General features: G+C 46.6%; 1 protein-coding gene across 4 annotated transcripts in view; it reads left to right on the top strand.

Annotated features, from left to right (window-relative positions):
• The window catches only part of RPH3A (rabphilin 3A), a 120,477-nt gene that overhangs the window by 44,407 nt on the left and 57,414 nt on the right, over positions 1 to 18,656 (top strand). For all 4 annotated transcript variants that reach the window (XM_081870976.1, XM_081870975.1, XM_081870977.1 and 1 more), the window contains exon 3: positions 10,426 to 10,569. In XM_081870976.1, coding sequence (XP_081727102.1) covers positions 10,426 to 10,569 — 144 coding nt within the window. The remainder of the gene's footprint in view (positions 1 to 10,425; positions 10,570 to 18,656) is intronic.

Here is an 18,656-nt window from a genome sequence, read left to right as displayed (position 1 = left end):
CACTATTTATACGTGCCCTATTTAGCTCCCTGCCTGCGCCGGCTGGCTTTTGTTCCTCGATTCAGCTGCAAATTTCTGCTTGTTCCCGACAGAATAGAAATGCAGATGGCAGTTTGGATTTGGGGTGGGGCGGGCTCCATCTGTAGGCGCTCTGCTCGATTGGGTGGGTGTGGATCTGCGAGGGGGCTCCCAAAGGGCTTTGTCCTCTCACGGTGGCCAAGATCTGATTCCTGTGCCCTCCCTAGTTGCAACGGGAGCCTGTAGGCGGAGAGAATCTGGAGGGTTGCCATCCATTCCCCTTTCTGAGGTGTCTCCAGTAATATGTACCCTACATATTACTGGTGTTCTGGTCGCCTCCTCTCAGAAAGGAGGTAAGAAGATGTAAAGGTGATCATAAAATGGCAAATGCAGTTCAATTTAAAGATTTCTCTGATGAAAATGTTGTTGTTGCTGTTTAGTCGTTTAGTCATGTCTGACTCTTCGTGACCCAATGGACCAGAGCATGCCAGGCACTCCTGTCTTCCACTGCCTCCCGCAATTTGGTTAAACTCATGTTCGTAGCTTCGAGAACACTGTCCAACCATCTCGTCCTCTGTCGTCCCCTTCTCCTTGTGCCCTCCATTTTTCCCAACATCAGGGTCTTTTCCAGGGAGTCTTCTCTTCTCATGAGTTGGCCAAAGTCTTGGAGCCTCAGCTTCAGGATCTGTCCTTCCAGTGAGCACTCAGGGCTGATTTCCTTCAGAATGGATAGGTTTGATCTTCTAATAGGGACATCCTATTCAACAACAACAACAACAACAACAACAACAACAACAACAACAGCAACAGCAACAACAACATCCCACCCATCTTGACTGGGTTGCCCCAGCCACTCTGGGCAGCTTCCAACATATATAGAAACATAACAAAACATTGAACATTAAAAAACCCTTCCCTATACAGGTCTGCCTTCAGATGTCTTTTAAAGGGTGTCTAGTTACAGTGGTACCTCAGGTTACAGACGCTTCAGGTTACAGACTCCGCCAATCCAGAAATAGTACCTTGGGTTAAGAATTTTGCTTCAGGATGAGAACAGAAATCGCGCGGCGGCAGCGGGAGGCCCCATTAGCTAAAGTGGTACCTCAGGTTAAGAACAGTTTCAGGTTAAGAACGGACCTCCAGAACGAATTAAGTTCTTAACCTGAGGTACCACTGTACTTATCTCCTTGGCTCGGGGTATGTGTGTGTCATATAGCTCCATACCCTCCAACATTTCTCAGATGGAAATAGGGATGTCTTAAGGAAAAGCGGGACATTCTGGGATCAAATCAGAAACCTATGATGGCTTCTGTAAATCAGGAACTGTCTCTGGAAAATAGGGATACTAGGCGGGTCTGGGAAAGTGATACACATCAGGGCAGAAAAAAAGCCCTCGATTTCACTGATGGTTTTGAGCAGGGGTCAGCAAACTTTTTCGGCAGGGGACCGGTCCATTGTCCCTCAGACCTTGTGGGGGGCCAGACTGTATTTTTTTGGGGGGGAAATGAATGAATTCTTATGCCCCACAAATAACCCAGACATGCATTTTAAATAAAAGGACACATTCTACTCATGTAAAAGCATGCTGATTCCCGGACTGTCCTCAGGCCGGATTTAGAAGGCGAGTGGGCCAGATCCGGCCCCTGGGCCTTAGTTTGACTACCTATGGCTTTGAGAAAGCTACAATTGCTCAGGTAGATTTTGGCCCCAAAGTCATTGATGTTGCTTGAACCACAGCTCGCTTTGTGGTTCTGCTGCTGCGACCTATTTGTTACAACCAGGAATGTTCACCCGTTCTTGTTGTTTTTTTAATTGCCCTTCTGAGGAGTATCTAATAAACCGAGGAATCCAAACAAAGATGGTTTATTGATTGGAACAGAGAAAAACACCTGATGGGATTCTGCTCGGTTGCAAAGATCTGGCGGATAAACTGCTTAATTTGGTAATCCAAGATGAGGGCCTGGGAATAGGCAGGGTGTGTGGTGGGAAGAGATTTATTGACGGCATGATTGTACATGAAATACAATTTGGTCGATAAGAGCTGCAGCCAAAGGCTTGGCTTGCAATTTGAAACTGAGACGTGGGGTTCGGCTCCTTCCACCAGAGAGTTTGTCTGCTTGCAAATACCGACTTTTTAGACACAAACCAGAGGGGAGAGGGGGGAATGTGCAGCAACACAACAACCTTCCCAAGCGATTTAGCAAAGACCAACGCTACGAGGGCTGCTTCTTAATGGAAATCTGGAAATGTTGTTCTCAAGTGTTATAAGCAAAATACTGCTCCCTTTGCCTTATGCGGTATCTAAGAGCCCATATAGAGTCCTTAAGTAGGTTCTCTGTCGGTAGGAGAAAATAACAGAGGCCAACTAGAGAATATTGAGAAGCAAAGCAGCTAGTAAGCCTGGTCTTTATCAAACTGTTGCAACAGGGTCCTCACCCATGCAGCAGGGAGGAGGAACCCAGAACATTGGTGTGAAAGCTCTTATATAGACACTTGAAAATTGCCTCCCCCGGAGTCCAAGACCACCCCCCAAAACATCATACATACATCACAGAAGGAGGCGGGCTACAGCAGAAAACCTGTCTGTCAGGATACCTGATAATGGTCACTGATTGCTTTTACCTGGGCATCCTGGCCATTCTTTTGTGATGGTAAATATTCAGTTCCTGAATTCAGGTCACAGGTTCACAATATTCATACACAAATATGCCCTTAAGACAGGATTTGTGAGCAAAGAGACAGTGGGGAGGCTTTCCCATTTCCTTCCTCCTTGCAGAGAAACATTTGAGGTAAATTTGGGAGAGTCAAAATGGTTTCAGGATAGCTCTCCTGTATTATTTCAGACACATAGTTTATATACTTATGTATGTGTTTGCCTTGTAAATTTAGCAACATTTGATTTATATATATATATATATATATATATTTGCTTTCGTAGATTTTCACGGGTACAGGAATGCATATATATATATATATATATATATATATATATATATATATGAGACCTTAAAGGTAAAGTGACCCCTGACCATTAGGTCCAGTCGTGGCCGACTCTGGGGTTGCGGCGCTCATTTTGTTTAATTGGCCAAGGGAGCTGGCGTACAGCTTCCGGGTCATGTGGCCAGCATGACTAAGCCTCTTTTGGCGAACCAGAGCAGCGCACGGAAACGCTGTTTACCTTCCCGCTGGAGTGGTACCTATTTATCTACTTGCACTTTGATGTGCTTTCGAACTGCTAGGTTGGCAGGAGCTGGGACGGAGCAACAGGAGCTCACCCCGTCACGGGGATTCAAACTGCCGACCTTCTGATCGGCAAGTCCTAGGCTCTGTGGTTTAACCCACAGCGCCACCCGCGTCCCTTATATGAGACCTTAGAATTCCTATAAGGAATTTGCTTTCTGGCAGGGCTGTCACCTCAAGGATGAGCAGCTTTGGCCAGGTTCTTCCAGGCATGAGACCTGCCTTGGTCCTAAAAGGCCTTGGGATGCTCACAGCACCGGCCTCTTTAGCTAGGAAGATGTTTTCCTCGTGGATTTCCTCCTCTCCTCCTTTTTCTTCCTTGCGCTGTGGGAGCGAGAGAACCTTGTTGGCTCATTTCACAGACACTCTCAGCCCGGATTGCAGAGGAAATAGCTGCATCAAATCCTACTGCAGGATGAAAAGCGTGAGCAGCCTCAGATCCGGAGAACAAGCCCAGTCTCTCTCTCCGCCTGTCTTTTTGCAAAAAGACAACTCTTTTCATCTTCTCATTTCCTGGAACGCTGGTAGTTTTCTGGACGATGGGTCGGTGGGAGGCTCCCTCGCTGGTCTAATATCGTACAGGGGCTCAGGAGCAGGCGCACAGCTCACGTGCAGCAACATGTGGGGAGTGACAGCATGGTGCAGTGGTTAGAGCGTCAGGCCAGGACCTGGGAGGCCAGGGTTCAACTCCCCCCCTCCACTTGGCCATGGAGCTCACTGGGTGTGACCTCAGGCCAGTCCCTGCCTCTCAGCCTAGCCTATTTCATAAGGTTATTGTATAACTCCACACCCTCCAACGTTTCTCCAGTGAAAACAGGGATGTTCTAAGGAAAAGCGGGACGTTGCAGGATCAAATCGGAAAGCGGGACAGTTTCGGTAAATCTAGGACTGTTCCTGGAAAATAGGGACACTTGCGGGGTCTGGATAGCTAGCTCACAACTTAAAAGGTAAAGGTAAAGGGACCCCTGACCATTAGGTCCAGTCGTGACCAACTCTGGGGTTGCGGCGCTCATCTCGCTTTATTGGCCGAGGGAGCCGGCGTACAGCTTCCGGGTCATCTGGCCAGCATGACTAAGCCTCTTCTGGCGAACCAGAGCAGCACACGGAAACGCCGTTTACCTTCCCGCCGGAGCGGTACCTATTTATCTACTTGCACTTTGACGTGCTTTCAAACTGCTAGGTGGGCAGGAGCTGGGACCGAGCAACGGGAGCTCACCCCATCATTGCGGGGATTCGAACCGCCAACCTTCTGATTGGCAAGTCCTAGGCTCTGTGGTTTAACCCACAGCGCCACCCGCGTCCCAGCCCGCATCTTACACGGGGGCATTAAGCCAAAATTGCACATAGCCAAAAGTTCAATGATGGTTAGGATTGCCAAAGTCACCCCCCCTGAACCCCCTTCCCCTTTCCATATGCGTAAAGCTGATTGCACACAACAATTTAAATGTGCTTAAGTTATGGGCGGGACGTGGGTGGCGCTGTGGGTTAAACCACAGAGCCTAGGCCTTTCTCCTGGGCATGGTTGGCCAATTGGTGCCAAAGAAGGACAGAACTTTCTTTATGTATGCAACAACAGCAGCAAGAATACTCATCGCAAAATATTGGAAGACACAAGATCTACCCACCCGGGAAGAATGGCAGATGAAGTTGATGGACTACATGGAACTGGCTGAGATGACTGGCAGAATCCGAGACCAGGGAGAAGAGTCGGTGGAAGAAGATGGGAAAAAATTTAAAGTTTATCTACAGAAACATTGCAAAATTAAGGAATGTTAGAAGGATGTTGGAATGAAGTAATGTGCTTTTAGCAGAAATGATATAAAGGATTAGGTAAAAATGGATTTGTTAATTGGTGAAAGACGAGAATGTAAAATTACAGTATATTAAGATAAATTAATAGGATAAAAACAAAGCTGGAAAGGATTTGCTGAAATATCTAATTGAACTAGAATACAAAAAAGGGAGGTGTGAGGAGGTCAAGGAAATAAGCAAAGGAAAGAAAGTTATGTAAAGGTTTGATCTGTGTTTTTTATTTTTAATTGCTTGCATTTTTTCTGTATTTTCTTGTTTTTCTTTTTTCTTTTTTCTCTTTGTAATCTTTAAAAGCTGAATAAATATTATTTTTAAAAAAGATAAATAGGTACCGCTCTGGCGGGAGGGTAAACGGCGTTTCCATGCGCTGCTCTGGTTTGCCAGAAGCGGCTCAGTCATGCTGGCCACATGACCGGGAAGCTGTATGCCACCTCCCTCAGCCAATAAAGAGCGAGATGAGTGCTGCAACCCCAGAGTCGGTCACGACTGGACCTAACGGTCAGGGGTCCCTTTATCCTTTACCTTTAAGTTATGGGCGTCCTGTACCCTGAGCTCCCAGGAAGCTGGGACCTTTCTGCGTCTAGCTTTGGGGCTAGCCCTGAACTTCCTTTCTCCTTTGCTCTGTGATGTTGACTTAGCAAGGAGTTGCGAAGGAGCTTCTCCTGTGTTGCCATTCTGCTCTGCCGTTGGCCCGCTGCCTTGGCTGTGACTCAGTTTAGCTGCAGCACACCCCCTTTCTCCTGCGTTCCTTGGAAGCAGCCGCTGCTGGGCTGCAGGCTTAATTCTCCTTATAGTCGACAAAATATAGGCTGCCATCGCAAGGGAAACAAGCTGACAGCTCCTCGGCCAAAATGCTCTTGCTTATTATTTCAAGAGGACAAACTGATTATTAAAAGGAAACGGGCTTGTGGCAACAATAGTAATTTTGCACTTTGCTGAGCGGCTTCCCACCCCCCTTCCTTTCCTCCCCCTTTTTGGTGTTGGTAGTTTCCCCCCCACACCTTGGCTGGCAAAGCCTTGAATGAGGAAAAAGCAAAGGCAATTGACAACTCTGTCTCCCAGGCCCTGACCCTCTTGGCATCCGCCTCTGTGTCCTGCTGTGTATTACTCACAGTTTGCAAAAAAAGGAGGACTGGCAATATGGAAGGCATGAAAGCACTTGAATTATTTTTAGGCTTTCTTTATAATTGTTTTAAATGGTATTTAACATTGTTTTTAATGCTGACACATGACTTTAGGGTGAAGGGAATGATAATAATAATAATAATAATAATAATAATAATAATAATAATAATAATAATAATACAGTGGTACCTTGGTTCCCAAATGACTTGGTTCCTAAATGCTGAAAACCTGGAAGTAAGTGTTCTGGTTTTCAAACATTTTTTGGAAGCCGAACTTCCGACGCGGCTGTTGGCTATTGTTTCCGGGGCGCCTGCACCAATCAGAAGCTGCGCCTTGGTTTTCGAACATTTCGGAAGTCAAATGGACTTCTGGAACGGATTAAGTTTGGTGCTTTTGTTTTTGCTATTTATTTTGCATTTTTGTTTTTTGAGGCTTTTTCGGTTCATTTGTTTTTTGTGACTGTGTGGAACCCAGTTTCAGCTACTGATTGATTGATTCTGTGACTGCGGAAATGGATAAAAGCTCCCCATCCAAACAATGACTATCGTCAGTGTAAGTAAGAAAAAAATAATAATTTTAATTTTTATCATCTACAATACTGTCTTATTTATTTTATAGTACAGTACATTGATTATTGCTTTCATTTTATGGGTCAATGTTCTCGTTAGAGAGTAAAATTCATGTTAAATTGCTGTTTTAGGGGTTGTTTTTAAAAGTCTGGAACGGATTAATCCGTTTTGCATTACTTTCTATGGGAAAGCGCGGCTTGACTTTGGAACGCTTTGGTTTTGGAACGGACTTCCGGAACGGATTACGTTTGAGAACCAAAGTACCACTGTAGTAGTAGTAGTGGTACAGTCATACCTCAGGTTACAGAAGCTTCAGGTTGTGTTTTTTCGGGTTACGGACCCGCCAAAACCCGGAAGTACTGGAACGGGTTACTTCTGGGTTTCGGGGGTCGCGCATGCGCAGATGCGCTAAATCGTGCTTTGTGCATGCGCAGAAGCGCCAAATCGCAACACGCGCATGTGCAGATGTGCCGCTGCGGGTTGTGAACAAGCATCCTGCAAGGATCACGTTCGCAACCCGAGCGTCCACTGTAATAATAATAATAATAATAATAATAATAATAATAATAATAATAATAATACCACCAGCTGGATGCAGATTGCAAAGTGATGAAGCACTCCTCCTGCTGTTCACAGAATCATTGAATTGTAGATTTGGAAGGGACCCCCCAGGGTCATCTAGTCCAACCCCCGGCAATTCAGGAATCTCAGCTAAAGAATCCAAGACAGATGGCCACCCGTCCTCTGCTTAAAAACCTCCATTGAAAGGGAATCCACCACCACTTGGGGGATTCTTTTCCACTGTTGAATGGAAAGTTCTCCTGATGTTGAGTCTGAATCTCCTTTCTTGTAACTTTAATCCATTGGTTTGATTCCTACACACTGGAGGCAGGTTTGCTGTTGCTGTTTCTCTTATTACGACACCCCAAGTGTCAGGACAAGGGGGTTCCGAATTCTGGAATAGTATATTTGAGATAATACAGGGGAAGCACGGGCTACAGGAGCTTGACACACACTCTGAAAACTGTCTGAGGTCAGAAGCGAGACCAAACGGACTTGGATTCAGTTGCAGCTCTCCTAGCAACCAGCAGACTTTGCATCGCTAAATACTAAAAGACCAAAATGACCTGCCCCACACTGAAAGACTAGCTAGTGTCATAAACAAAACCTGCCCTTATTCCCTTATGGGGGACACAAGAACCCTTATAGAGTCCTTTGCAGGTTCTCCATCGGTAGGAGAAAATAACAGAGGCCAACCAGAGAATATTGAGAAGCAAAGCAGCTTGCAAGCCTGATCTTTATTGATCTGTTGCAACAGGGTGCTTCCCTCACATGCAGGAAAGGAGGAGGAATCCAGAACAATGGCGCGCAAGGCCTGATATAGACATTTTAAATTCCCTGCCCTGGAGCTCCAGACCACCTCTCCATACATCATACATACATCACAGAAGGGGTGTAACCTAAGACCACCCCCCACAAACATCATACCCACATCACAGAAAAGGCGGTCTACAACAGAAATTTGAATGTTGTTGCTTTCCCTGTCTGCCAGGTTATCTGATAATGCCTTATCTGATTGCCTTTCCAGGTAGTCTGGCCATTCCTCTCAGATGGTGATTACCCAATTCCTGAGACAATGGGAAGGTTCCCTCACCCCCTCCCTCCTTGCAGAGAAAACATTTGGTCAGTTTGGGAGTCAAAATGGTTTCAGGATGGTCTTCATGTGCTGCTCCAGACATGTGGTCCACACATCTATGTATATGATTGGTTGGTACATTTATGAACATTAAAGGTAAAGGTAAAGGGACCCCTGACCATTAGGTCCAGTCATGGTCGACTCTGGGGTTGCGGCGCTCATCTCGCTTTACTGGCCGAGGGAGCCAGCGTACAGCTTCCGGGTCGTGTGGCCAGCATGACTAAGCCGCTTCTGGCAAACCAGAGCAGCGCACGGAAACACCGCTCACCTTCCCGCCAGAGCGGTACCTATTTATCTACTTGCACTTTGACGTGCTTTCGACTGCTAGGTTGGCAGGAGCAGGGACTGAGCAACGGGAGCTCACCCCGTCGCGGGGATTCGAACCGCCGACCTTCTGATCAGCAAGTCCTAGGCTCTGTGGTTTAACCCACAGCGCCACCCGCATGCTTCTTTATGAACATTACACTAGATAAAACATGGTTGCCATTGAAAAAACTTCCATGCTTTTCATTTAGGCAGGCTGGAATTCAAAGCTTGCCTCTGCAAGATGGGGTTTTGTCACGAGTATAAAGCCATCATCTCCAGCTGCTGTTGCCAGACAAGAGGAGAAGCTGGTATCACAAACAGCTCAATAAGCAAAAAGAAGCAATGGATAGAGCACTGTGCAGAGAGGAAGTGGGAGAGTTTTGTGACAGAAGAAAACCAAATAATTAAGGCCCCTTCACAATGTGGGATTTGTTGAGCATGGCCTTGACAGAGGGATGTAGCGCAGTTGGCTGTTACTAATATCCATGGGTAGGCAACCTAAGACCTGTGGGCCGGATGCGGCCCAATCGCCTTCTCAATCCAGCCCGCAGACGGTCCGGGAATCAGTGTGTTTTTACATGAGTAGAATGTGTGCTTTTATTTAAAATGCATCTCTGGGTTATTTGTGGGGCATAAGAATTCGTTCATTCCCCCCCCCCCCCAAAATATAGTCTGGTCTCCCATAAGGTCTGAGGAACAGTGGACCGTCCCCCTGCTGAAAAAGTTTGCTGACACCTGCTAATATCAGATACATGGTGGATAAATAACTGAAATAACTCTTACAGCATATATCTGGAGGCTGCCTCTTGCAGATCTGCATGAGTTACTGCTCTCCTTGTGACCGGCCACTGCTGTGGCCTGGCAGGTCTGCCATCTCCCTGCACTGAGGGCGTTTTGGTTATTCATCCTGCTTCTGGTGCACGTAATAAAGAAGTGGCAGGCCCAGAACAGGGACTCATGCAGAAACACCTGAGGCAGACTCCTCTGAGTAGTGCTGGCTCTCTCACACACTAGCTCCATCACAAGCCTTGTCAAAAAAGATGCATAGAGGCACCTTTCTCTTGAGTTTTGTGTGCCAGTAGTAGGCGTTGGGGAATGGGGGTTCAATCTGGAATCAGGAGTCCAGTAGCCCTCCCTCCTAGACTATATCCTAAAATAAATAAAATAATAACATAAAATAAAATGAGACCGCAATGCAGTGACACATCTTCATTGCCGTCACATCTTGTTTGGTCTTAGAAGTATACCTGTTTGTAATAGCTGTGTGTGTGCATAAAAGCAAAATTTGGGTGCCCGCCTCACAGGGATGGCACAGCAGTTGCAGATTTCCTGCATTGTCCTGGGGTTGGACTAGATGACCACTTGAGGTACTGCCCCTTTCAACCCTTTGCTTTTCAGATCAAATACGTTTCTTCATGCTGAGCAGCAGAAATGTCAACTACTTAGATTCCTTGTGACCTGTTTTGGAGATTTCTATATTTTATTAAATGGTAGAGAAGTTTTTCCAATTTTTTTTTTTAAAAGCTGGCTCGATGCCCTTATGAAGACAACCGTCCACCTTGGCTCATGTGTTGCGTTGGGTTCCACTTGCAGCAGTTTTGATGTCCTCCTCAGATGCCCTCCTTGACCAGTTCCCCTTCTTTCCTATGCCCACTGCAGAGCCCCCGGCAGCTGGTCAGCTCATGGGACCCAGCCAGACCGAGGGAGGAAGAACGAAGAGCTGACGGATGAGGAGAAGGAGATCATCAACCGGGTCATTGCTCGCGCCGAGAAGATGGAAGAGTTAGAGCAGGAACGCATTGGGTAAGGAGGCCACGTGAGTTGGGAGTCGTGGTCTGTGTGGATTTGTGTGCAGGTAGCAAATCTGCATTCCTCCAGATGTTCCCAGACACCGGGTCCCATCAGCCCCAACCAACATGGCCAGTGGTTGGGTATGATGGAAGTTATTCTCCAGATGTTCCCAGACACCAGGTCCCATCAGCTCCCACCAACATGGCCAGTGGTTGGGGATGATGGAAGTTATCCTCCAGATGTTCCCAGACACCAGGTCCCATCAGCCCCAACCAACATGGCCAGTGGTTGTTCTCTTCCATCAACATCTGGATGGCCATTAGGTCTTGTTTGCATCTTTGCATTGCAGGGGGTTGGGCTGGATGACCGCTGGGGACCCCTTACAACTCTACTGTTCTACCATCCCAACATCCTTTCCGTGGTGCTGGACAGCTTGCTTTGTTGGAGGGCTTGCACCTCTCTCTTTGTGTGTTCTGCACTCCTGGTCTTCTCTGCTCCAGAGCTAGGAGACCACAAGCCAATTCTGCCTGAAGCAGAAACAGGGCTGGGTGGCCTGGGGTCTTCCAGATTTCGTTGTCTTCCGTCTCCCATCACCCCCTGCTAGCAACATGGATGGCAGACAGGGATGATGGGCACTGTAGCCCAGATGTTTAAAAGCCATCTCAAGGCAAACCTGGTCAGGGAAGTTTTTAGTGTTTGATGTTGTCTTGTGTTTTTCCCCTCTTTTTGCTGGGAGCCGCCCAGAGTGGCTGGGGCAGCCCAGTCAGATGCACAGCATACAAATTACAGTGGTACCTCGGGTTACATACGCTTCAGGTTACAGACTCCGCTAACCCAGAAATAGTACCTCGGGTTAAGAACTTTGCTTCAGGATGAGAACAGAAATCGTGCGGCGGCGGCGCGGCGGCAGCAGGAGGCCCCATTAGCTAAAGTGGAGCTTCAGGTTAAGAACTGTTTCAGGTTAAGATCGGACCTCCAGAATGAATTAACTACTTAATCCAAGGTACCACTGTAATTGGGATGCAGGTGGCGCTGTGGGTTAAACCACAGAGCCTAGGAATTGCCGATCAGAAGGTCGGCGGTTTGAATCCCCACGATGGGGTGAGCTCCTGTTGTTCGGTCCCTGCTCCTGCCAACCTAGCAGTTCGAAAGCATGTCAAAGTGCAAGTAGATAAATAGGTACCGCTCCAGCGGGAAGGTAAATGGCATTTCCATGCACTGCTCTGGTTCGCCAGAAGCGGCTTAGTCATGCTGGCCACATGACCTGGAAGCTGTACGCCGGCTCCCTCGGCCAATAAAGCAAGATGAGCGGCGCAACCTCAGAGTCGGCCACGACTGGACCTAATGGTCAGGGGGGTCCCTTTACCTTTACCACTGTAATTATTGTTATTGCCACTGTTATTATTTCAGGAGGTATGTGAACAAAATGGGAGAGGGGAGCAAGCGAGAAAATGCAGAGCTGGGCCACATGCATGCATTTCAAGCACTATGAGAGCACTTTGAAAAAAATATTGGCTTCCCCCAAAGACTCCTGGACCTGTCATTTATCCAGGGTGCTGAGAGTGGTTGTGCAACTCCTATTTTCAACCCAGAGAGCTGCAGTATCCAGAGTAGTTTAACAACCAGTCCCTTTTCACAGGGAACTCAGGGACACTTGAACTCAGCTCCCATCAGTGCTGGAAGCCACCCCTCCCTGCCTCCCCAGGATGAGGCCACCAGGAGACGTAGAATTTTGTCACTGAGGGTTTTGTAGGTGGGATGAGTGGCCTCCGTGTGTGTTTCTGCAAAAGGTCTCCCATCTCCCTTGCTCACCAGCAGCCCAGTCAGCAAGGAGGAGCTGGTACGCTTGACTTATTTCCCAGCCATAAGCTGCTGCAGTGCACCATTTCTCACGAGGAGCAGGGAGTGGGAAACGACTTCTTTCTGGGACGCATGAGAATTTGGCAGGATGCTTAAGAAACATTGTTTGTAAAGGAGGGGGGGAGACTCTTGGAGGGAGGGGGGCATTTCGCCGCTGCTGCAACTTAACATAACACCAACTATGTGTTCTCTTCGCAAACACGTTTGATTTAAAACCGGCTTCCCTCTCCTGCTGTCGACCTCGCACAAATAGCGTTGCACAACTGAAGCTCAGCACTCCTTCTGAGTATCACAGAAGGAGTCTTTGGAAAGGAGTCTCTGGAAACCACAAGAAAACGCTCTTGTGCTTCGGTCTTGTTTGCGTGTTGTTGTTGTTGTTGTTGTTTAGTCGTTTAGTCATGTCTGACTCTTCGTGACCCCATGGACCAGAGCACGCCGGGCACTCCTGTCTTCCACTGCCTCCCGCAGTTTGGTCAGACTCATGTTCGTAGCTTCGAGAACACTGTCCAACCATGTTTGCGTGTTACAGTAGCTTAATTCTGCATGAATTTGCTTAATCTTCCTTTGAAGCCATCCTAGTTCGTGGTCATCACTTCCTCCAGTGGCAGGGGGTTCCGTAGTTTATAACTATGGGCTTCATAATCTTTGCTCTGTCCCGAATCTTCCAAATTTCAACTTTGTTGGATGTCCTAAAGGTAAAGGTAAAGGGACCCCTGACCATTAGGTCCAGTCATGGCCGACTCTGGGGTTGTGACCCTCCTCTCGCTTTATTGGCCGAGGGAGCCGGCGTACAGCTTCCGGGTCATGTGGCCAGCATGACTAAGCTGCTTCTGGCGAACCAGAGCAGCGCACGGAAATGCCGTTTACCTTCCCACCGGAGCAGTACCTATTTATCTACTTGCACTTTGACGTGCTTTCGAACTGTTAGGTTGGCAGGAGCAGGGACCGAGCAACGGGAGCTCACCCCGTGGCGGGGATTCGAGCCGCCGACCTTCTGATCGGCAAGTCCTAGTCTCTGTGGTTTAACCCACAGCGCCACCCGGTCTTTATGAGACCTAGTGTTATAATAAAAGTCAGAAAAATAGACAGATGCTAGAGGACAGAAACCAGTCCCCTTACTGGCCTCCTGGGAAGACCTAGTGCCATCGGTGTAATATTTTAAATGTATTTAACTAATTTAAATAAATAATGTAAACATATTTCCTTGTATCCGTGTTGATACTGATTTTAGTGGGTACTGCTAATTAGCCCACAAATTATTCTGATCTACCTCCGCAGTCTCTGTCCCCAGATCAGATTCCAATCACGGTTACACAGAGTTCTATCCTCTAAACTCCTCTGTACTCTTTAAAAAAAGTTATTGTATATTATTTTGTATGTAAAGCCACCTTTTTCAAATGATGTTAAACTTCAGAAACTTTTAACTTCAGAATTTGATTTAAAAAATGCACCGTTTGATGAACGTAAAAGCTAATTTATGTCCTGCATTCCTTTTTTCCTCATCGCTCGTTCTGCTAATATAGGTAAGCCATTTTCAGACGAATCAATTAGTCTGCAATTGATTTATTTGAAAATGGTCCGCCTATATCAGCGGAACAGATAATGAGAAAAATCACCTGTTCATTTATTGCTAATAATGTGCTCAGCACGGGGTGTTCCAGGAACTGCGAAATAAGCTGAACTGAGCCCAGTCCCGAATCAGGATTGGTGCAAAGCTTTTACCTGCAGCTCCTGTTTTAATGTCTGGCTCAGGCAAGTGTGTCTTCTCCAACAACACTTCCCCAAATAACACACACTGATTTAACGGTTTTGTCAGATTTGGGTCACACCGCGACAGGAGGGGATGAAATTTCCTGAGGGCTGGATGTTCTGAAAAACCTCTCCAGAGGGCTTCTCTTTTCCCCGCTCCCCCCCCCTCCTTCACTTTATATATTCCCTCCAGAACAGAATAAATAATAGATTTTTTATTGCATGAACTATTTTTATCTGCTTGGGATTTTTCACAGCATGCCTGCCCAACCGAACTTGCAGGGAGAGAGGCTGCTGGGGGTGTTTGTGAAGCTCCTAGTTGCTGGCAGAGGGGGCTGCCTGTGCAGTTGGCGGGCGGGGTAGGGGGTTTTGTAAGCTGCAGCCCCCCTGCAAGCCCTACTTAGTTTGTTTCTCAACGGAAAAAGGCAAATGAACCTTCTGCCTTGGTCGGACTCTTCCTCCTACTCTAAGCTGCATAGTTGGCCACAAATGCACAGAGGTGCGAGGAAAGACGAACAGCATATTCTCTGAAATCCTCTGCTCCCATACATACTGGATCTTGGGGGCACACCTGTACAGAGTTTACCTGCGAGATCCTTTTACCCTCGTAATCATCACAATAAAGTTTATTTATACCCCGCCCTCCCCAGCCAAGATCGGGCTCAGGGCGGCTAACAGCAGATTAGTACTATTACTCCCCTTGATCAGGACACTAGACTTCTGTTGATACAGCCTAGAATAGCATTAATAATAAATTAATAACAAATTTTTATCTATACCCTGCCCTTCTTGGTTCAAAAACCAGGCTCAGGGCGGCTAACAAATAAATTTAAAACACTTAATTGTAAAAGCAGCATAAAATACAGTATAAAAACATGAATAACAATAAAAGTCAAAGTTCAGAAATCAATTTAGGGGAAATCCATCTAATAAGCATTAGATAATCACCAGGGCTGGCTGGCTGAATTAGTCCTACTTGGACCAGTGAGGAGGCCAGGGGAGAATTTGCTGTGGGGTCTCAGAGCGGGTAATCTTCATAAAAGGGGAGGGGGAGGGCAGAGAAGGGAAATAAAAGTTCAGGCTGAATTCTAATTAAAGGCCAGGCAGAATAGCTCTGTTTTACAGGCCTGACAGGAGCAGGCTAAATCCTGGAGGGCCCTAGTCTCATGGGACAGAGCATTCCACCAGGTTGGAGCCATCACTGAAAAGGCCCTGGAGGATAGTCTGACTTCCTTAGGGCCTGGAACCTCTAAACTATGGTTATTCATGGACCTTAAGGTCCTCTGCGGGGCATACCAGGAGAGGTGGTCCCGTAAATACGAGGACCCTAAGCCACTCGTTATTAATAGCCATTAGCTATTAAGGGTCTGGAGAGTTGAACCCGAGCCAACAGATTCAAATGATAAGCATTAGAAGGAACCTTTTGATGGTAAGAGCAGTTTGACTGTGGAACAGACGCCCTCAGCAGGTGGTGGACTCTCCTTTGTTGGAGGTTTTTAGACAGAGGCTGGATGGCCATCTGTCATGGGTTCTGTAGCTGAGATTCCTACATTGCAGGGGGTTGGACTAGATGACCCCGGATACCCCTTTCCAACTCTACAATTCTGTGCTTTGATGAGCCCAGATACAAAGTAAAACTTGAACCCCTGCATCCCTGGAGTACGAATTCCATGCGTATGTAGGCATATAACACAATCCCTGCAGCGCTGTGTCAAGTTTCATATGAAACTGATGCTGAATATTAACTATGGAAATTTGGCTGACCTGTCGAGAAGGAATAAAAGTACTGTTGGGTCGGAGCTTCCCTGAGATCTGCTCTCTAGAATTAAAGAATATGAAGAAGACTGGCAGAAGGGACGTGGAGAAGAGTTAAGAGCCTCGGACATAAGATCTCCAGGTTGATGGACTGTATGGGGCTGACGGAAGTGACTGGCAGAGGCCGAGACCAGGAAGAGGAGACGGTGGAAGAAGATCGGGAAATTTAAAGTCTATATAGGGAAATTTCGTAAAATTTAATGAGGGATAGAAAATCTAGGAATGAAATTTTATGGCCTTAGTGGAGATGTTTTAAGTGGAAATGTTTTAAGAGGTTAAGTGTAAATAGGTATATTAGTTTTAATGGGAAATAAGATTAAAAATATTTTAAGACAAAGGAATTGTTGAGATAACTTATAGAAGTGGAATACAAAAAGGGAGGTGAGAAGAGGTCAAAGAAACAAGGGAATGAAAGATAGATTATGGTAAAGGTATGATGTGTGTTTTTTAAATTGTTTTTGTTTTGTTTTGTTTTGTTTTGTTTATTGTGTTTAGGTGTTAAGGTTGTGTTTTGTATTGTTTATATTGTATTGTTCCTCTTGTTCCTTTTTTCTTTTTCTTCTTTTTGGTAAGTTTTAAAAGTAATAAATATCATTTTTTTAAAAAATGAAACTGATGCTGAATAATAGAATTCATAGAGTTGTAGAGTTAGAAGGGAGGCTGGCAATACAGGAATATGACACAGTCCCTTATGGGGATTGACCCTGTGACCCTGGCATTATCAGCACCACAACTGAGTTGTCCAGCCTTCGACTGTGTGATCTCCCCTCTCTCACTTCTGAAAGGACTGTACCTCCTTAGAAGGAAAGGCAGCGTTGAGCCGACATTAAGAAAAGGCTTTCTAACGCAGGCTTTGCCAGTCTGCAGCCCTCAACCCCAGCCAGCACAGCCAGGGACGTTTTTTGTTTTAAAAAATACTTTTTATTGGTTTTTTTGTAACAACAACAAATAAAATAAATACTCTTACATTCAAAAATTTGTATGTCTTCTTATTTACTCCGCGCCTTATTGCGCCCGGACTTTCTTCCATCCCTTCAACGGTTCTCATGTCTCAAATCTTTTCTTACAGTTTCTTATTTACACTCTATCCACATCACAAGATTTACATTAATCCTGCTACAGTTTTTAAATGCTTACAATTACTCCGTATATATTCAACAAATTTACTCCAATCCTTTTCAAACTTTGCTTCTTTTTGGTTTCGAATCTTATAAGTCAATTGCGCCAATTCTGTGTATTCAATAATTTTTGTCTGCCACTCCATTAAAGTTGGGATTTCTCGGGATTTCCATTTCTGAGCCACTAAGATTCTAGCGGCGGTCGTTTTGTACATGAATAGTTTGTAATCTTCCTTTTTTAATTCATCCCCTGTTATCCCTAGCAAAAATGCTTCTGGTTTCTTTGGGAAAGTGTATTCAAATAGTTTTTTCAATACATTTTATATCATATCCCAGTATTTTTTCACACATCCACCACATGGGCCAGGGCCATCTTAAGCATATCTGGCGCCGTGGTGCAAAGATCCCACCGGCGTCCCACCCCCCGTTTCCCAGAGTTGTTGACCTTTTCCCAAGCCTCTGCGGGGATCACTCTCCTCCCACAAGGGCTTGGGAAGAAGAAGAGTTTGGATTTGATATCCCGCTTTATCACTACCCTAAGGAGTCTCAAAGCGGCTAACATTCTCCTTTCCCTTCCTCTCCCACAACAAATCCTCTGTGAGGTGAGTGGGGCTGAGAGACTTCAGAGAAGTGTAACTAGCCCAAGGTCACCCTGCAGCTGCATGTGGAGGAGCGGGGAATCAAACCCAGTTCACCAGATTACGAGTTCACCGCTCTTAACCACTACACCACACTGGTTTATATTGTTGATGGGGCGCAGCTGGAGGGTGTGCAGGAAGGAAAGAAAGGGGAGGCTGCCGGCAAAGCTGCACAGCTCCCCCACTCGCTGGGGCGCCCCGAGAGGCCAGCACCCTGGCACAACGCGCCAGTAAACCCAATGGGAAAGACCGCTCTGAGCACAGCCATGTGACTTAAGGCTGGCGGGAGCATGGCTGCGCAACCTTGGGCTGATGGGAGTAACTAGTTTAGCAAGATCTTCTCATAGCTGTCAACTTACAAATTTGAAAATAAGGGACCAGCAGCCTCGAAAATAAGGGATCAGCAGCCAAAATAAGGGATTTTCCTAGCACAGTTATGTTCAGCTCTGAGCCCCTACGAACCAAAGGCAGAAAGCCCAGCCAGCAGCCAAACAAAGCCTCAAGCGGTGGTTCCCACAGCGCAGCAACCCGGCAAAGGGGATGCAGCAAGGAAAACCACCGTCACCTCTCTGCTGGGAAGCGCTGAGCAAAGGCGAGTCCCCAGGCAACGCAGCCGATTAGATTGGCACAAGGCATGCAAGCTCCACCCCCAGTCATTCTCAGACTCCTTATTGGGTGAGCAACGCAGCCAAGCAACACAGTTGGAGCTTCCCTCCTCCCTGGCCGGCAGGGAGGGAGGGAGAGGAGCTGCTTCCTTTGAAATTTAAGGGACATCCATCAATAAGGGTGCTGGGATAAGGGAGTTTCCCGCCAAATAAGGGACGATTGACAGCTATGGATCTTCTGGGTTGGAAATAGGCTGGTTTAATCAATTAACTTGGCTAAAAGCATCCTTTTTTTTGTTGTTGTTGTTGATTCT

This window comes from Podarcis erhardii (assembly GCF_964252035.2).
Source record: "Podarcis erhardii genome assembly, chromosome: 7".
Classification (NCBI taxonomy): Eukaryota; Metazoa; Chordata; class Lepidosauria; order Squamata; family Lacertidae; genus Podarcis; species Podarcis erhardii.
This window is presented reverse-complemented; position numbering and strand designations above follow the sequence as displayed.